The sequence below is a fragment of the Anabas testudineus genome, chromosome 23, assembly GCF_900324465.2.
Source record: "Anabas testudineus chromosome 23, fAnaTes1.2, whole genome shotgun sequence".
NCBI classification, from domain to species: Eukaryota; Metazoa; Chordata; class Actinopteri; order Anabantiformes; family Anabantidae; genus Anabas; species Anabas testudineus.
In genome coordinates, this window is record NC_046631.1 from 5,345,540 (window position 1) to 5,364,733 (window position 19,194).

At 41.6% G+C, this 19,194-nt stretch overlaps 1 protein-coding gene across 1 annotated transcript; it reads right to left on the reverse strand.

The window, feature by feature from the left end:
- Positions 1-9,480: 9,480 nt before the first annotated feature.
- On the reverse strand, positions 9,481-18,848 carry LOC113163228 (DENN domain-containing protein 2A-like). Its single transcript, XM_026361660.1, has 20 exons — positions 18,597-18,848; positions 17,569-17,640; positions 15,409-16,524; positions 15,226-15,317; positions 14,952-15,046; positions 14,647-14,856; positions 14,398-14,491; positions 14,231-14,281; positions 13,924-14,135; positions 13,677-13,786; positions 13,287-13,356; positions 12,916-12,993; positions 12,558-12,698; positions 12,234-12,382; positions 11,375-11,552; positions 11,197-11,238; positions 10,976-11,084; positions 10,564-10,833; positions 10,398-10,484; positions 9,481-10,308 (listed from the first exon to the last, which is right to left on the reverse strand). The coding sequence occupies exons 1-20, from the start codon at positions 18,626-18,628 to the stop codon at positions 10,277-10,279; spliced, it is 3,240 nt and encodes a 1,079-aa protein (XP_026217445.1). The 5' UTR covers positions 18,629-18,848; the 3' UTR covers positions 9,481-10,276.
- Between the last annotated feature and the right edge of the window lie 346 nt (positions 18,849-19,194).

Genomic DNA, 19,194 nt, shown 5'->3' on the forward strand with positions numbered 1-19,194 from the left:
TCTGCGAACTGGAAAGACCCTTTGCTGGAGCTAAGGTTACTTTGGATCAATGCAATTATAGCCCCAGTTTCCCTTAAGTCATATTCATTTCTTCCATCGATGCATCTATCCCTCTTGTACACAATGTCTTAACTGCCATGGTCTCCATAGATAGGTCAGGATGTATTTTGGTTCCTACTGAGTGGAAACTGAGGGGAAGGAGACCCTTCCCCAAAGGAAGCTCTCTGAAGAGACTGACAGCCAGTACACATAGAAGGACAGACTCTGTGTTTGTACAAGTGTTTCACATAGGACTAGTCCCAGACATATGTTGGACTGAGACTGACGGCTCAGATTCCAGTGTGTACAGACACCCGCCTCACTTGACAGGAATTCATCAGCAGGCTCTACGATGCTACACCTGTGCCTTTACATTGCCATGTATAATTCTTTAACTTCTAGGTTTCATCTATGCACTGTTCATTTATCATTAGTTGTTGCTGCAGTCCATTGCAGCTCTAGGTAGATATGTGATGCAACCAACAAAGCTTCGACTGGGAGATAACCCACTTTGAGGTTTATTTGAAATTTCATCACCTAACTGATTATACAAGCTGCTGAAATGTAAACTGCATTTTTGCAAGTCTGGCCAGTTTCATTTGTTTACTACTGTTGTTCTCTCTGAACAATCTCTCTCTATCTCTGTCTTTGGATTTGGAAGAGAGAAGATGGAAAACAGCGCGCCATTGGCTCCACCACATCCAGGATCTATACTGATTGATAACATGTGTATAAGAAGCTGAGTTTATCCGCCCACTACAGTAAAGGGCTTTCGGATTCAGACAGTTTAAACGAGGACACACTGGCTCGTTTCCTTATTTCAATCAATCAGCATGTTCTGTGTGAAGTTCAAAGGTGAAAAGGTTTGGCCAGGGTGGGAATGTTGCCTTTGCAGCAGCAGAGAGTGAAGAGTCCACATCCAGGACGCAATATTAGAGAGGAAAAAAGACCTCTGATGAAGGTCATCAATCACTGTTTCTAAAGTAAAGAGAATCATCCACGGAAAAGTGTTTTGTTAGTGTTAGTTTTTTTTTTTTTTGTTAACATTTTTATTATGTTCTCTTAGGCAAGACAGCATTTCACCTTCTTCCAATAACGGATATCTCATTTTAAAACCCAGTGAACCGAGGCTTATTGCAGCCAAATTGACCCATATGTCATTTAGAAGATTTCATTAAATCTCCTCAGTTTGCTTTTTGGCCAAAGCCAAACTTACGAGTTGAGTACAATTACGCTGTACTTTCCCTTTCTCATTCTTTTTCTATTTCTTTTTTATTTTTTTCTCAGCCCAGACAGTTTTGTACATATCAGCTCGTAATGCTGTGGAACATCATGGGGAGAATTAGCTGAAAACCGCTGCGCTCTCTGTTGTGCAGAGAAAAGGGCCCGAGGCGGCTGCCAGCTACCACAAACACAACTGTGCTTGTCACTCCCAAGACACACCATAGTCAGTGCCTTGGACGGTGCACAGATAACACACGGCCCAGCCACTTCCCCTTTTCCCACGTTTATCCAAATGAGGTTGAGCTACCTCATGTGAACTGTACTACAGTGCAATATTTCTGCTGCCTGTCGTCAGCCAGAAACACTGAAATCTGTTTGGTGCCAAAAAAGAGCAAACAAAACATATACAGTGGCCAAAACAGTATGTATGATGCTGTAGGTTAGTTCAAGAATACTGTGTGGATTGGGAATTAACTGGTCATTGCCCAGTCCTACACACCTCCTTCCACTGTCTCTTGATGTCTGTGGAGCAGAGGTAACCTGACTGCATGAAAACACACGTGTATTGTTCTACATAAGAAAGTGATTGTCAGTATAATATTGTGTTGCAAAGACGTTTTACAGCAGGAATGAAAGCAAATTGTCCACAGTGCTATTTAGGAGCCTGTAAGTCTTTTTGCCTTTGGATGCAAAATGGCTTTTACAGATTGAACAAGACTAAAACTGTTTCTGTATCGTGTCCATTGTGACTCTGTATACGTGCACCCAGTTTAAAAAAACAAAAAAAATGGTAACAATATTCTTTCCCCACCATTTATGCAGCTGTGATGTAGCATGTCATTGTAGTACAAAGCCACATCGCAGCTGTGTGTGGTCACAAGTACAACAGATCACACCTGACCACACCCAGGTGTGATGTTAAATAAGGGCAGAGGAGACTTCAATCTTTCAACACGCTGAGGCCAGTGCAGCAATGATTTTTCTCCTTCTAAAACCAGTGTGGAGATTTTTTTTTTTTTTAATCTTTGGAATCACAAACTCTAGCACATGATAAGTGAAGAGAAGCCATCAACCTTGCAAAACACAAATACAACAAACACACCAACTGGTACATCCTCTAAATCCATTCATTCATTTTTCTATCAGCAACAGTCGTATGTTGCTGTAAATGCTGGGAAATTAAAAATGCAGTAGAACAATTAGATATAATATCTTTACTTCATGTTAAGTTGACTAAATGTATCAAGCGTGGTGGTAGGTTTTGATCAAAAGACTAAAAACTGAATTCAGTAAAAAATTATCTGCTGCCAATCTTGACACTGGTGTTTTGCCTTTTAGCTCATCATCACTGATTTGAACCATGGGGAAAGCAAAGTTGTGAATTTTGATCTTTACACTTGCAAAGCAGATCAGTCACATGTGGCTTCACTGAGCACGTGTGTGTGTTTTGTGTTACATTTGTTTGTGTGCCTGTGGAAATAAGTGTGGTGGGCAGCTCAGCAGCTGATGAGACCTGGAGTTGTGTGAGCACACACACCTTGTATTTATTACTGTAAAATGTATTTGCCATGTGTGTAGGTTCTCTTCATGCCAGACTTTTTCCAGTCCTCCCTCTCTCTTTTCTGAACTTAAAGTAAAGTTTTTTCATTTTTTACAATAATGGATTTTCAGTATTTAAAACACTAGTTGGAATCAAATCACACCACACTGGAGTAGTAAAAACCTGTTCTTCAACCTACAATTACTGACTCAATACCATCCATAATCTGCTCAGCAGAGGTGCGTTACATTTACTCCGTTACATGTACTTGAGTAACTTGTTGAAAGTAGTTTTACTGCACCATACTTTAACTTTTACTTGAGTATTTCTGTGATGAAGTAACTCTACTCTTACTCCGTTACATTCAGCATAGCGGGAAAAAATCATCAGTCCTGGTAGGAACAAAGATGGCGGAGCTCTCTATCAGCGACGTTACAACCGAAGAGGATGAACACCCGCTGGCCTCATGTTAAAAACATGTTTAGTTTACACACTGTGAAAACGAACAGCTTCGTTATGCAGTTTTTGTTCATGTTAATGTCATTAGGAGTTCAGTGTGTCAGTGACAAACCACAGGGTGGCAAGAGTTAGAAGCTCAGGGACCTTTTCATGTCAAACATCAGCAGTGTGGCAGCCTGTACACTAGAAGGGGAAGAATAATGCACAGATCTACATTCTTTTGAAAACCATTTATCTTTCCACAGTCCTTGAACTCATCAGACTTCATCTAGACACAGTTGGATGATGTCAGCACAAACATCCATGGATCCATGGGATCAGGAAAGACAAGCAGGAGAGCTGGATAAGTACCTTTCATGTCCATCCACTGCAGGTATGGATCTATTGCGTACCTTTCCTCAGATTAAGAAGCTATCACTCAAAGTCAACACAGGTCTTGCTGCATCTGCAGCCTGCGAGAGACTTTTTAGTCATGCAGGGCTCCTGTTCACTGCTAAATGGTCACAGCTTCACTCCAAGAACCTTGAAAGCCAACTACTATTAAAGCTTAACTGTCACTTCACTGAGTGAAAATGCCAAACACGCAGACAAAGTTTATTGTAAAGTTTAATTGTTCAAAAATGTATGCTTTATGTTGTGATATGTTTTTACTCATTTATTTTTATTCATTTCATTCATAACTGGCTGCAGTGTTTACATAGTTTCTAAGACATTACGATAAAACAGTTACTCAGTACTAGAGTAGTCTTTTCACCGAATACTTGAGTAGTCTTTTCACCGAATACTTTTTTTATATTTTGAATGACTACTTTTTACCTCTGATTGACTAATATTATTTTACTCTTGCTTGAGTACAATTCTTGGCTACTCTACCCACCTCTGCTGCACAAGGGGAAGCATTTACAAATGCTGGATGAAAACCTACAGGAATACAAATCATTGTGAAGACTGGCTGAGGTGGAAAATAAGGCCAAAATTACAAAAATAAAAAAAAGGAGCATGTTTTTTTTTTGTTTGTTTTTTTTATCTCAGCATGTTTTCTGTTACTGTCATCCTAGGTGTACAGCTGCAGGATCCAGAGTATTACAGTAAAAATACAACATTTGGAGAAATGCAATATGCTGCATATCTTTATAGAGACTTGATAGTATATTGGCAGGATATTTGAGAAACATGTGGAAAGTTTCATGGTTGCCTGGACAAAACACACAGGAGCTGTTACCCACCCAAAACACAACTCAGACAGTTCTAAAAACGGGCCTTTTTCCAGGTCATTATCATCTAAAATAAGAGGAGGACAAAAAGTTTTAAAGCACACAGAGCCAAACAATAAAAATCTTGCATCTGAGTGAAGATGTTGCTCTTGCTGGATGGATACAGAGACCGCGGCTAAAAGCGCTCTTGTGACAGCTAAAGAGGAAAATAAACACGGCCACCAAGAGATAAGCGTTTCTAATCCCCAGGAATAAATACACAGAGTGATGAATGGCTCAGTGACAGCTTAAAGACAGAGCCTATTTGTATGGGCGTACTTCCTCATGGCAACATTACTCACAGGCAGCACATACAGTTGTCAGGCAATTTTCTCTCTCTGCAAATAGCACCGCTCTCTCAACACACTCGGTATGCTGTGCATGTCTGCACATTAGTTATGTTTGTAAAGACACCCTTAATTCCTGCAGCCCAGAAAATGAAATTACAAACAACATATTACCACGAGTGTCAATAATCCCTGATTTCTTGCACACAGACTCTGATGTTAATGTGAACACCACATGTTATGGTATATTCTACCTCTTTATAGTGAGCAATAATTGTAAGTCACGCTGTTTTGTGTCATGCTGGTCACTGTAAAATTGCAAATGTGCTGGAGCGAGTGCCATCGAAGGTAAGAGTGGATTACATTTCATTTTGATTCGTCATTTTAACAGATGGTAGGCCTTACAGGAAAAGATCCTGACTGGCAGTCACATTGTTAATGTTGGCAAGATACTATGTCAGGATGCTGAGGGGGAATGTGAAAGGAGAAGAGGGAGAGTGCACAAAAAGAAAGGCCTGTGAATGTGCCGGTGCACACGCACACACACACACACACACACACACACACATACACACGTGTTTAGAAGTACAAAAATCCATGCATGTGCAAACATAAACAAACGTGGCGTGTCTATTTAGCCATGCTAGCTGCACGGCTCTGATGATGGCAGTGTCAGTTTGTTCCTCCATCTACTGTCCAAATCTCTGATCTGCTTTCAACAGCAGTTGGACTAATTGTAACTCTGTGGAGAACTTTATTAAATATACTAAATTAAATAAATTTTAGTGCCACTATTCGCATTTGTCAATTTGAGTGACATTTTTTAAAACAGGTTAAATTATATATATATAGATTTTATTCCTGCTAAATGTCACTTTGGCTTTATTCTTGCAAGTTATGTTAACATTGGATGATTAGATTAGATTTGATTATGAAGAATCATGGCAGTTTCACACAACTAACTGACTGTCCTAATTACTAATGATATTTAACTAATGCTATTTAACCAGCATACTGTAGCAACAGTAGATGGGGGTCCACACTCATGGAGGTTTTGGGGGCAGCGGCCATGCACGTTATGGTATAGTGCCTTTCCTGATGATGCACCTCTGCTGCTCTGTAAATGGGCACAACAGGGATTTCAGACACAACCGTTACTTCCTAATGCAGCTACTTTTCAGAGCTGTAAATCTTCTGGACAAATATTCCTAATAAACTTTTTAATCTCCTCTGCTTACAGCTTTGTGCAAAAGATTTAATAAGACATATTAGAGTTGCAGGACACACACGGCGTCCACATAATCACACCACATGAAGAGAGATGAGTCTATAAACTGACTCTTACAGACCAGACCACCCTGGAGCTACTTTGACAAAGACTCCCTTACCGTTGGTCTACGTGTGCATGAGAGTGTTAAAGTGTAGTGTGTGCATCCAAGTCCACTCCTCAGGCTCCAGACAGGCTCCTCTCTATGGTCACACAAAGTCAGACGATGTAAGGTGAGATAGGAAAATGTAAAAAATTGGGGGTACGACCCTTTAAAAGGCTCTTTGAGCCAAATGAGTGAGTGCAAGACAAAGACACAGAGAACGAGAGAAGGATTTTAACCCTTGCCATCAGATGCCATGACTAATGGTGGTGTAATAGTGGTGTGGATAAACTTGGACACATCCCGCACACCACATGCAGACAGGCCTGACTGACGCACCCTCAGGCCTGGAAATCTATGTGTGTGGCCTGAGTTTCCCTGCCCCTCACCCCCTACCACTCACACACATACACATACACCATCTCTCTGTCTCTCTCACTTGTCTATCTCTATTTCTGAGCCTCTCTCATCCCTTTCACCTTCTTTTAAAATGTTATATTAAAGTAAAGGGAAAGAAAGAGAGGTTGTGGAAAAGGTTCAAACTTAGAACCATCGTGTTTTGCTCCTCTCAAAAATTACCCCTACTTCATAAGTGAAGCACTCCCTTCTGCTTTACCTCTCTCTTTCTCTGTCTTTCCCCCCCTTTCATTTCCTCCACCCTCCCTGCTAGCTTCTGGTGTGGGTCCAGTTTTCAGGCTTTGCTGTAACATGGCTTAGCAGCAGGAAAATGGAAATCCTCCATTCCAAATCTTTTTTTTACTTTCTACCACTTTACTTCTCCCGCTGTCAAAGTCACCTCTCCTTTCCACCATTCTCCTCGCTTTCCTCCTCATGCCATGCTGTTATGTTCTCCATATGCTTTGATGGCTCCTGCTCTGAAAGGGGAAATGATTCAGGCCGCTGGCATGCATGGCAGGGCTGCAGCTGGACACTGCACCTGCAGCTCAGAAAAACAACCTGACGCGTGCATGTTCGGGAACCTTTCAGTGCATGTGTATGTGTGCGTTCAGCACATGCATTTTTGCATGTGCACAGTCAGGCTTTTTTTTCCCTCATAGATCAAACTCACTCTCTGTTCTGCACCCTTCCTCTCTGTTTCCCTCCAATTCTACTTTCATACTACTTTCTACTTTTTTCTTCTTTGTTATTCCCACACTTGCTCACGCACAGGCAAATTAAATCAGTGTGAGATGGTGTTTAGAGGAGCAATGGGCTCAATTATGGCCTGTTCTGTTCCCAAGTTCTAACCAGGCACAAAAGGCTCCATGGGAACCTGTAGGTGCCGTATTTGTGTGTTGTGACAAAACTACCTGAGGCACACTAGAATAATATTGCAAAGCTGCATATAGTATGGCACCTGGGAGTAACAACCACCATGACCCCAAGCCTTTTAGTAAATTCAAATCAGTCTGGAGCTTTACCAAAACAACCTGTTTGATTGAGTTTTGTAGGAGGCAAAGTGTTAAAAAAAAAAAAAGACAATGATGAAAACGACATTACACTTTTGATTTTGATTAATGGCAAGTGCTGCTTGATGACGCACCTCCCTGCCTCCATAAATTACACTATAAATCATGCAATTAGCATAGGCAACCTCCAGGGAGCTTTGACTGCAAGTTTGCAAGTCTCGAAATGAGGTCAATAAATCTCTGGAGAGATTTTATAATTGAATTGGTGGTTGGTTTTTAATGGGCCATGATGTTTTTATGATTTTATTCCCACAGGGAATAATGGACATAACTACATGCCTACAATGCACCGCTGAGTCTTGCAGCAGGTAGCTATTTCCAATTAACTGCAAATGTTGGTATTACTGTGTGGCGTCTCTTAAAAGTACAATCCAGTCAGTTGTAGTCGCCTCTGAAAGGCACTTTGCAGGGAAGATTACTCTCAACAAGCTATTGTTGTTGCTAAGTGGCAGATAAGGGCGTTCTCTCTCCCTGACAGAAAACACATGAGATTTGTGTTTGCACTTGTGAGAGATATTTCACAGGGAGGTTTGCTGTGGAAATACACCAGTGCAGGATGTAAGGCTTTGGGGGTCAACCCCTGCTGACTGGAATTAAAACCATAATTACCTCCGCACTAACGAGCCAGTTGTGCAGAGCTGCAGCCAGGTGTTTAGCAGGAAACTATATGTGACAATTTGGGTCTGGTGCACACATTTACAAAAACACTTGAGTTCCAAGAACCTGAGTGAGTTTGAGCAAACATTTCGGCAGCCGTCAGGGCTCTTCTCTCACCACATGCATTCATCTTTCTGAGATGCCTCCTGTCCCACAGCACCACAGCATTCCCACCTTGGGAGCCAGATAGGAAGCTGCAGTATGATTTTCACATTTGTTACTCTGTGACAGCTTCAAGAACATGTGTTTTTCAGAGTTTCAACATTTTGACTTTTTTTTTTTTTTTTAAATCAAATGTTTTCCCATGGCCCTGTCAACTAGAGCTCAACTTCCCGCTCCACTATCTACTAGCTATTTCAACAATTTATCCAACCAATTTCATGTAATACTTTAAGATAACTTTAGGATTTTAAGCCTTTGTCTGTTAATTAATCCAACAGTTATCTGCTCTACAACTTTATTATTAGTCACCTGCAGTTATTCAGTTGTTTTAGCCAATGAGACTGACTCTTTCAAATATTTATCATCTTCTATATAACTATAATCTTTTGTTCATTAATTATAGGACTACTGTAGCTAACTGTTGCCCTTGGTGCATAGTCAGCAACTGGTTGGGAACACTGAGAAAGGGCAAATACAGTGGGTTCGTGTATTCAGTCTGAATCTGTGTTATATTTGTACTTTGTCCATCTGTGTATATGCATCAACATCTGTGTAATCAGGTGTATGAACATGCCTCTAACAGGTTGACAGGTTAGGTGTTGTGCAAAGCCCCTGGGGCCTTCAGGCTTACTCAGCAGGAACAAACCCCTCAGACAATGCACTACTGTGCTCTGCATCTGTGTTTTGTTTTCACGCTGACAAAAATGTGCTTTCCTCTTCGTGGGCTGAAGATGGACTCTGCTTCTCTGACTCAGAGACTAAAATAGCAAAGCTGTCACAATCTCTGAACCAAGAGTCTTTGTAGTAAAAAAGCCCAATTAACTTCAAACACAAGAACGCAGCAGCGCATGGTTTACAAATAGCTGGTATGCAGATTACTCACTGTGTAAAAGTGGCACACAAATGCTGAGTGAACACAATTCCTTTGGCTTTGATTTGCATCTCAGGATTTTCCAGCGTGAAATAAAAGCCCTTTTCTTCAACTGTGTATTTCCCATAAAATAATCATTCCTAATTTGCGAATGATGTAGAGCACAGTGCGGTAAGAGATTTACAAAGTTTAAAAAACATTACATCCAAACTCTAAACATGCCGGGCAGTGATTATTGCAGTGAGGTCTGGACATTAGTTTGATGGGCTATAACACGGGATGACATCAAGACAGTATGTCAGCACTTCAAAATACATATTTACATCTTTGAGTCAAACCACTAGTGATGTTGTCATCACTAAACGAAAACTGAAGCTTTAAAGAGCAGGAATTCAGATTTGTGGCGTTTTCTAGTTGTCAGTTGCCATTGTCGGTAGCAAGATAATCTGATCAGAACAAATATACTACTGCCCCCTGGTGGATTCAGTACATACAATGACCACAAACCTTCAAGTCGTCTTATAGTGCACACTAAAGGTGACTTTACCGTGCTATATTTAATTAACCTTTTCATGCTCTTTAAACCAAATATTAACACTCTGATGCACAATCTGTGCTAATTTATTCAGGTTTTCTCTTTAAATTATGTAGCTTACATGAACATACTTAACAATAGCATGATTTGTTTTGTACAGTGTGTACAGTGTGTATTTGGACTCATGCATGTATCTTCCTGAAGAATTTCATGACCAACCAGGAACCTCATAAATACTTCTTGTTATTTCTGAGTCTGCAGTCCCTAAGTCCTTGAGCAAAACCTTCTTGACTCAGATGAGGATGAGAACGTTGTAGGTGATCAAGGCCTTTGTTGGATTTCTTCCCTCCTTTGAAGTCTCTACTTGATTCTGTGCTTTTTTCTTGTAACCATGAGTCTCTTTTGTGCAGCTATTTCTTGGAAAGAAATTTCATTTTGTTTCCTGGAATAACAGATAAAGAAAGAAAAGAGTCTTAGGGTATCATTTGTATAGAGCATGATTCACAGTAATTATCTCAGATACATCCTTACCTAAGCCTTTGAGGAACCTGTTAACCCTCCTGTGTTCATTCTCGTGGATAGAGTCTAGATACTCCTGCACCCTTAGTTCAAAAAGTCCTAGGGATAGAGAAGAAATCATGAACCACTGGATCAACTTGCGGCACCGGCACCTCCGTTTGCTGCTGGATCTCTTTACCTCTTATTGCCTGCCTGTGGAGCTCTCTCTCTTGGATGAACCAGCCGAACATCTGGGTCTCCATAAAGACCTCCAGGAAGCGACGTACAGTCTTTGAAGGTATTGCTTTACGAAAACCCTCCCTCTGGAAGGAGCAGGGAACTGGGGATGAGGATGAAGAGGAGTAGCCATCCTCCCGTTCACTGATGATGAAGAGTGGATAGTGGCCTACCAGCTCCACAAAAAAACGGACAAACGCCTCAGACACAACGGTGCTTAGATGTCCAGAATCTGAAAAGAGAAAGTTAGACATTATAGTATATAAACAATTCAGTTGCAATTCAGTTGCAAGATGCTGCTTATCCTAGAAAGAGCTACAACTGTACATTTTCATAATCATAATCTGTTGGACTACTTCCACATTATGTTTTACCGCTGGGTGTGTCACCTCCTCTTTCATTAGCAAGCTCCTTTCGTCTCTCTAGAACGGTCTCCAGGGCAGACTGAAGCTTACAGGGTAAGATAGAGTCCTCATCGTCCAGCTGCAAGGAAAAGGACAAGATATCCCTATGTAGATATGTCAACTTTAAAATTATTCCTTGCATTTTCATACAGATCACAGAGAGCCATCAAAATTGGAAACACACAGCCTACCTGTCTGAGAAATCGACTGCTGCCAAGATCCACAACCAGAACCTGTGCACACAAAGTCTGTATTTATGTAATGTACAATGCATGTTTAAATTCATGTCTTGAAGTTGCAAATCTGTTCATAACTGTAAGTAAGTAAACATTTTCTCTATATGACCCATTAAATTACTTCCTCTCTGACCTCTTCCAGGGGCAGTTCAGTGAGCTGAGGTAGGGAACTGGACAGCAGGCCGACGATGAACGGAGTTGGGGTGCAGACAATGTCGAGCATCGCCGAGGGCAGCACCGGGATGTAAGTGTGCTGCCATACGAAAGGGTAAAGCAGTGCCACTACTGCATGGCAGCACTGGGAGAGAGTACTGCACGAAGGACAAAAACAGTAATGAGAGGAAAATTTGTTTTAGAAGCACAGCACAGCAGTCAGAAATTATTAAAGAATAATCTGATGCATGTTCCCACAAAGGAATGATGCCTAATGCACATAATTTTACTGCTATTTCCTGAATGAAAGCTGGAGATGGAGAAAATGACATGCTCATTCTCACCACACGAGGACACTATGGACTAATCTAATGTACGCACTGTGACTATATTGCTAATGGTAACAGCATTTCCCAGACAGAAAGGCAAGGCAACATTCTTTCATTTACGTCAGTGAGCTTCGCATTCCTGTCCTCTACTACTGCGGCCAATCTTTCTGACTCCCAATGGCTTTCCTCTGCAGAACAAACAAACGGGCCCCAGCACAACAACAACTATACAGGCTGCATTCAAAATATTTCCATGGCATGCTCCCTGAATAAAACTGGCTAAAACGGTCTCAAATTTATTTCAAAATCTGGGTTGGGACCACCCACATAACTCCATAATGAAAACATGCCTGATGTTTCCACTTAATATCTGCTTCGTTTTTAATTACATAAACAGTGAAACAAAGAATGATGCATAGTGCAAGCTCTTATACTAAGATTGATTAAAGGAGCTGCCACACAGGTTGTTTTATTATGAGGATGTGTGAACGTGTGGGGAATGTGACCAACCTGAGTTTGTCAGCAGTGAAGATGACCCTTCGCTCCAGCAGCAGAGAGCCGAGCACTCGGAGGAGTAGCCGCAGACTCAAACAGGAGAATAGGCATTCAAAGTCCACATGCTCCAGACGGGAGTCAGAGGGTCGACACAGCTCCATCACCTGGGAATGGAGTGGACAAAAGGTCAATGTGAGTGCCTGAAGTCTTTTGCTACCATTTACCTTCTCATATCTTCCATTTCAAAAATAGACATATTTTTCCTAAACACGTCTTTTGCTATTTTTTAGGTCTGTGGTCCTAATTTCAACATTTGTGTTGTCCCCCAGCGTCACTCACCTCAGTGCCCGAGCCAGGGAGGAATGTTTTGATGGTGATGGTTCTGCCTGGAGCTGGAAACTGCGCTTCCATGATGGCTCTCATGAAGGGCTGTACCAGAGCTGGAGACAGAGCCCTACGCCTCTCCACCTCATCCAGAACCTGCAGTAGACACACTTAATGAGACTAGCATTCATCTTCATCATCACCTTCTTAGCACAGCAAAAGTATCATATGACAAATGTCATTTGTTTTCTGACTGCTGGAAAGAATATGCTGTGTTATTTTGACCACAATTTGAATTGTTTTACAATACAGGAAACTGCAATAACTTTTGTTTCAATAATATTTGCACTGGGAACTTGTGGGAGTGGTTTACCTTGGAGAACAGGTTGAAACAGCCAAGGTGGCTGACAATACAATAAACCTCTGGAAGACGTTTGCCTTTTCCACTGGGCTGAAAAGTAAAGGAAAACATATATAGATCCATTAAGATCAACACTACTGGAACCCACTCAGGAATACATAGAAACATATGTGAACACACACACACACACACAACACATACTGTTTACGCACATACACACTTTTCCCAGTCTCACACACTTCCTCCCAGACTCTGAGATGGACTGTTTTCCCACAGGCACCCCGACTATTTTGGCATGCTTATTTACTCAGCCGTCATTGTGGTATTCGGCCACTTCCTGTCCAGTGGCAACACACTTCTTTATTCTATTCATTTCTATTTACCAGTAAACGCCGGCAGTATCCAAATCTCCTGCTCCCGTCCTCTCCAGTCAAAACAAAGGAGAACATCTCGCTGTGAGGGATGAGCCACAGTAAATATACAAATAAACATTTTCTTAGCACATTTGGATTGAACATGTAAAAAATATGCAGCTAATTATATATACTTACACACAGTAGCCATGATATTAATTTTTCTTGTGCACACTCTACATAGACATAGAGGCTGTATCCTTACATCATCAGTCCAGATCAGCAGTAAAAGTTTTCTACTATATCATCTTGAGCTAGGTGGCAAAGTTCCTTAAGTGTAAGGAACTATTTTGAGCTTTAATTTAAATTCACCCTTAACTTTCGGAAACACTTGTTTGTACTTTAAACATGTAACTTTACCTTGGGAAGTTCTCCACCGGCTCCCAATCTTTAGCATCAGGGAAGCAGAACTGAGGAATAATCCTCAGCTGATCTTCCGTCTCCCTCATGAACTTAAAGCTTCGCTCCAGCTGCAGTTTAACAAAAGAACTTCAATGCATTTTCATCGACTTTATTTCCACTATTATGAATGAATAAATACATTGGACTTCTATTTTGACACATTTAGTCCTAAGGAAAGGAAGTCATGTACTACTCTGCTCCTGACCTTAGGTGGGAACTGCTGTGTGACCTCCGGCAGATAGTGGGCACCACCTTTGGACTTCTGGAGTGACACAACCAGGAAATATTCAAAAAGTTTGCGCTGGTGGAGGTCCTTTTCCAAAGAGCTCTTTCTGGTGTTTGTACCATTGTAGTGGACCTGGCTCTGCCTCGGCTGGCTCAGTATGGACTGGACTGACACGAGGCGCTGACGGTGAGCTGGGTGAGAGGGATGTGACATGCAGTGTGGTTATAAATTGAAGATCTTAAACTAGGTAAACACATAAAAAAAGAACTATTCTGTGGTTATCTACCTTTTGCTCTTTCTTCAGCTTCACTCTCAGAGTCGCTGTTCTCGTCTGTTACTATAAACAAAAGTCAAGCTTCTTTAGACAGAGGTCCACATTTACATTCGGGGGATTAAAAAATACATTACAGCAGAAGTTTTACATCAAAATGGTCAACATGTCACCAACATCACCTCTTCCTGAGCTTGTCTCAGCATAATGATAAATCCTTCTTAGATGTTTCTTCCCAATCCGACCCTCAAAGATGCTGTTGATCCTTAGCACAACCTGTTGGAAAACCTATGACTTAATGTGAGGATATGCTAAAGCATGAAGTTGAACAAATTACAGCTCAATTTAATATTTGCATGTGGTTGAGGATGAGATGTCTCTAGGTCAAGGATTGTGCCAAAAATAAATACATGCATCGCTCTAATACACACCGTTGGTATTCTACGGCAGGTGCGGCTGTATGGATCTCCTGGAAGCCAGGGCGTGTGTTCAGAGCCAGTTGGTGTAGATGGAGGGCTGAGCTGAGGTGGGGATGAAACACCCCCACTGCTGGTACTGTGGGTCTGCTGGTTGGTTCTCCGCAGGTCCAGCAGCTTAAAGCTCTTACCTGAGTTCTGCCTGAAGAAGCCAGGTCTTGAGGCCTGTGCAGAGAAAAATCATATAATAAAATTTCATTATCATTTAAAATGATGTGTTGCCACTGTAAAACATTATTTTTGGCTTATACTGCAGAAACCTTGGAACCGTCTGCACCAGGAGAAGAGGGCAAAGACTGCTGGGAGCACTGACTCTCCAACTCTATGTCCTCATATGGGTTCTCTTTGGAGGAGTCTGCACAAAGGAGCAAAAGTGACACGTGAGTTGCATGTTTATGGTTTTAGTGCATTAAAATGAGTCAATTTGTCACTTCAAACAAAAGTAACACTCTCAAACCTCACATACAACAAATTATTAATGTGACTTAACATCCCAAAAAGGAAAATCAATAAAGAATGATAAACATGTCTGACCCAAGATGTCTTCATAGTGATGTTCCTGAGACAGAGAGCGAGAGAACAGCGGGCTACTTGACCCTGCAAGGTCTTCAAACTCAAAGGATTTCCTGTCATGGTGAGTAGTACAACATCAGTCCCAACACTAGTTTGTCTAGATATTACATCAACAAGGATTTCACTTTTCTGCAACCTGCATACCTGTTGATGTTGTCTCGCACTCTCTCACCCCTCGGTCTCCCGTAAACACCAGAAGGAGGTTTTGATGAAGACCGTGTGGAGACGGAGGGCAGTGGAGGCAGGTTCCTCTGCGCTCTCCCCTGCTTTTGGCTCTCCTCTGTAAGGACGGCAGGTGGGTGCCGGAAGGTTCGTCTGGGTTTGGGGACTGGGTTGATGGGGGGCGACCCCGGTTCTGTGTACACATTCTCCTGGTGCTCTTTCCCTTCTCTGACCCCAGAAGACTTCACTGTAACAGTTTGACTGACAACTTCAGACTCTTTCTTCTTCACCTCCAGGTCCTTACTTGGTGGACTGAAGTAGTTTCCGAGCTCTGGGGGAGTTTTCCCGTGGTTCTCCCCCATAGCCTCCAGCTTTTTAAAGAGGGTGAATACATCTCTCTTCTCCTTCTTCTCTTTCTTGTCTTTGCTCTTCCTCAGCGTCCCCACCTGCTGCTGCTGCACCACCACCTCAGGTGAACAAGGTCTTGAATCTTCAAGCTTTTCTACATTCTCCTTCTCATGTTTTTGCTTTTCTTTGTGAGCCACTCTTCTACCATCCTCCTCTCTTTGGTTTTCACTGGGCTTACTGCTCTTAAGTGTCCCTGTTAGCTGTTTCCCACTTTCAACAGGTGAACACGGCCTTGAATCCCCAAGTTTTCCTACATTTTCTTTTCCGAGGTTTTCCTTTTCCTTATGTGCTACTATCCTGTGACTCTCCGCACTCAGCTCATCAGCAGTTTTGTTGTTGCTGTTTGTCAGGGATTCTGCCCTTTGTACACTGGCACACTGGCTTGAAAGACCTGAAGAAATGGGTGAGTGAGTGGCTTCCTTTCCCTCCCACAGAGAAATCTTGTCCTTAATGTTGCCTCCATTGGATCGGGGGTACTTGCTACCCACCAAGAAAGTGTTCTCATTGCTGTGAGGGTCCAAGGTCAGCCTCCTGTGAGCCATAGTGGGTGAATCCTCTCTCTGGTTGCTCAGGTTGTCTAACGGGGTAAAGGGCTGTTTTGGTGCACCCTCTTTTCTTTGTTCAGTGCCCTTGTGTTTAACTGAAGCAATCGGGAAACCACCTGTCCCACAAAGACTGCCCTTCTTTATCCTAAACACACAACAAAATATCACTGATGAGTTTTACAAAATTACAAATAAGAAAGAGGATTAAAGTAAGTGACATGCTGATCTGTAGTAAATGTATCGTCACAACAACCTGTAAACAACTAGCTACAATAGGCTGACTGCATAGTTTACATTTCCCACCAACCACTCCATAGACAAATAATGAGGAAATGGGCCCCTGGACACAGACAGGAAAAACGTCCCACACCCCTCCTATAGGGCCCTTAGACTGAAAGAGGCACAAACTACTAAAATATCAGTAATGGTAATTGATTTGTGTCCAAATCCTGGCCACATGTCAAAGTGGGAAGTCACTCTGTAGTAGTCTTTGTATGTGTGTAGGTGTCCAATATTATTATTCCTATTATTATGGAGGTGGTGGTAGCAGTATAAATACAACATTGACCAAATCAACTGTATGAAAATGTCACGTCAGACAACTTCAGTAACCATATTATTTCCTGAACTTCCCAGTACGGTCACTGTGACTGCCAGTTAGAGGACACTGAGTCTTTTTATGGTGACAGTGGGAAAATTCGGCCTGAGAGTAAACGCCAGAGGCCTATGAACGAGCATCTTCTTCTCATCAGTCTCACTAGATAAACACATACTTGGCCCGGGGCCCATTTTATCAAACTGTTATGTTTTAATAAATAAACAGGAGGAAATGGGAAGCCCTAAGTTGAAAGACCTTTTCTGACTTTTCTTTAATGGATTTGATGAGTAAAGTGGAACCTAACCCCTGTTTTATATTTCTCAGGCTTGGAAGAAACGTGTGAGCTTCTTAATGAATTAATGAAATGGGAGCAAACTGCGACAGATCCTGTTATAACAGTATCCATTGGTATAAGTTCCAAACCGCTGATGTGTGCTGTGCCTTCAGGTCAAATAGTCTGCAGTTTTCTAACTAAATGTAAGCCTTGAAGTGATTTCTCTAGTGTTTCATTGAGTAAGAATAGAGAATCACCTCGAAGTACTATACACTGAAGGGAAAATCCTTTAGCGATAAACCTGTTCTGATACAAACCTGTTGACAGTGGAGTAGATGCAGTCTTGCTTTGTTTTCATTATTTCAGTGGCCTCCATGTTCACTGTACACCTGAGAGAAGGGACGAGAGAAACATGTCCAGTCAGTGCCTTTTTTAATTTCTCATTTTTGTCGGGTGAAGCAGTAGTAGTGAGTTTTGGATATAAACATTTTATTGAGATCCTCTCTGGCTTGAATGTAAACGGCATGTGATAATTTTCCCTTTTTTTTTTTTTAATGGATGGAGTTATTTTACTTTTATAGTATAGAAGACTGATGTGTTAGTCTGTGCTGTCATTGCCCATCAGCTAAGATAATGTAGAGTATTCATTGGCCAGCTGGGCAGACTCAAGGAAAAACATGACAGCCAGGGACTGAAGTGCAACTACCTCAAGCAGTTCATCACACAAACCATCTCCACAGTCATTAGGGAGCTATTCAATCACTTTTCTCTCTAGTTCTTCCTTTTATCCTATTATTGTATTATCCTCACTGTGCAGCTTTCTCCTGACAGGACCCCAACCCTTAACCCTCACAGAGACCAAATATGCTCTCCACTCTGTCACTTTCACATATTCACATCTCTGAGGCCAACGTTTCAAGGTTCAGTGGTCTCTAAGATAGTGCTAGTAATTTCCCAAATCTGGAGAGCTGTCTAGTTGATGTGTTGTCCAAATGACAGTATGCATGAGAAGAGGAACTGCATAAAGCTGCACAAGCTGGGAAACAAGGCATCCAAAAAATATAGAAAGCTAATGCTGTCTTGATTATGCAGAAGGTTGTGTTCCCTTTTCTTCATCAGAAATACGTACACGTTGATGATTTCTCAATTAAAAGAGTATGTAGAGTTTTTCATTTTTAAGAATTCTTATTACCACATACATCTTATTTCCTCCCTTCTAAAGAAATATAACTATATTTAATCATAATAAAGTTATAACAGAAATATATATCTTCTAAGACAGCGCAGCCTGGTGAAATCCCCAACATGCTTTATTATCAACTAAAAAATTCAATCGGCTTCTTACCTTCTTGTGCTGTACAGTTTCCATGTGATCATTAATGAAATGGGAGCAAACTGCCACAGATCCTGTTATAACAGTATCCATTGGTATAAGTTCCAAACCGCTGATGGGTGCTGTGCCTTCAGGTCAAATAGTCTGCAGTTTTCTAACTAAATGTAAGCCTTGAAGTGATTTCTCTAGTGTTTAATTGAGTAAGAATAGAGAATCACCTCGAAGTACTATACACTCTCCTCCCAGCTTCTTCTCCAGTGTTCAACTTTCATTCACTCTCTCCACACCCCCCACACCCTGAACATGACTTCCTCCCTCTCTCTCTCTATATATGTCTCTCCCTCTCTTTATGTATGCCCCTCTCCACCGAGGCTGTCTCTCTCTCTCTAAGCTGACATTGTGGACAAGCTATTTAAAGTTAATGAATCACTCTTAATACTGACTGAAAGTATGTAAATTCCACAATCATCATGATGTTCAGTGTCATCACAGTATGTTATTTCCCTCTAAATCTGAGGTTTATCAGAATTTACATCACAGCTGTCTCTGTGCTACAGTCACTCATGCGACCCACTGTTTTATTCCCATGTTGTACATTCACTGTCACATG

Coding starts and splice junctions, on each gene's coding strand:
- LOC113163228 (XM_026361660.1), bottom strand. CDS start 18,628: ATGATCACATGGAAACTGTACAGCACAAGAAG. Junction 10,834..10,975: donor AGGAGGTGACACACCCAGCG/GTAAAACATAAT, acceptor TTCTCTTTTCAG/ATTCTGGACATCTAAGCACC. Junction 10,309..10,397: donor CAGGTTCCTCAAAGGCTTAG/GTAAGGATGTAT, acceptor CTGTTATTCCAG/GAAACAAAATGAAATTTCTT.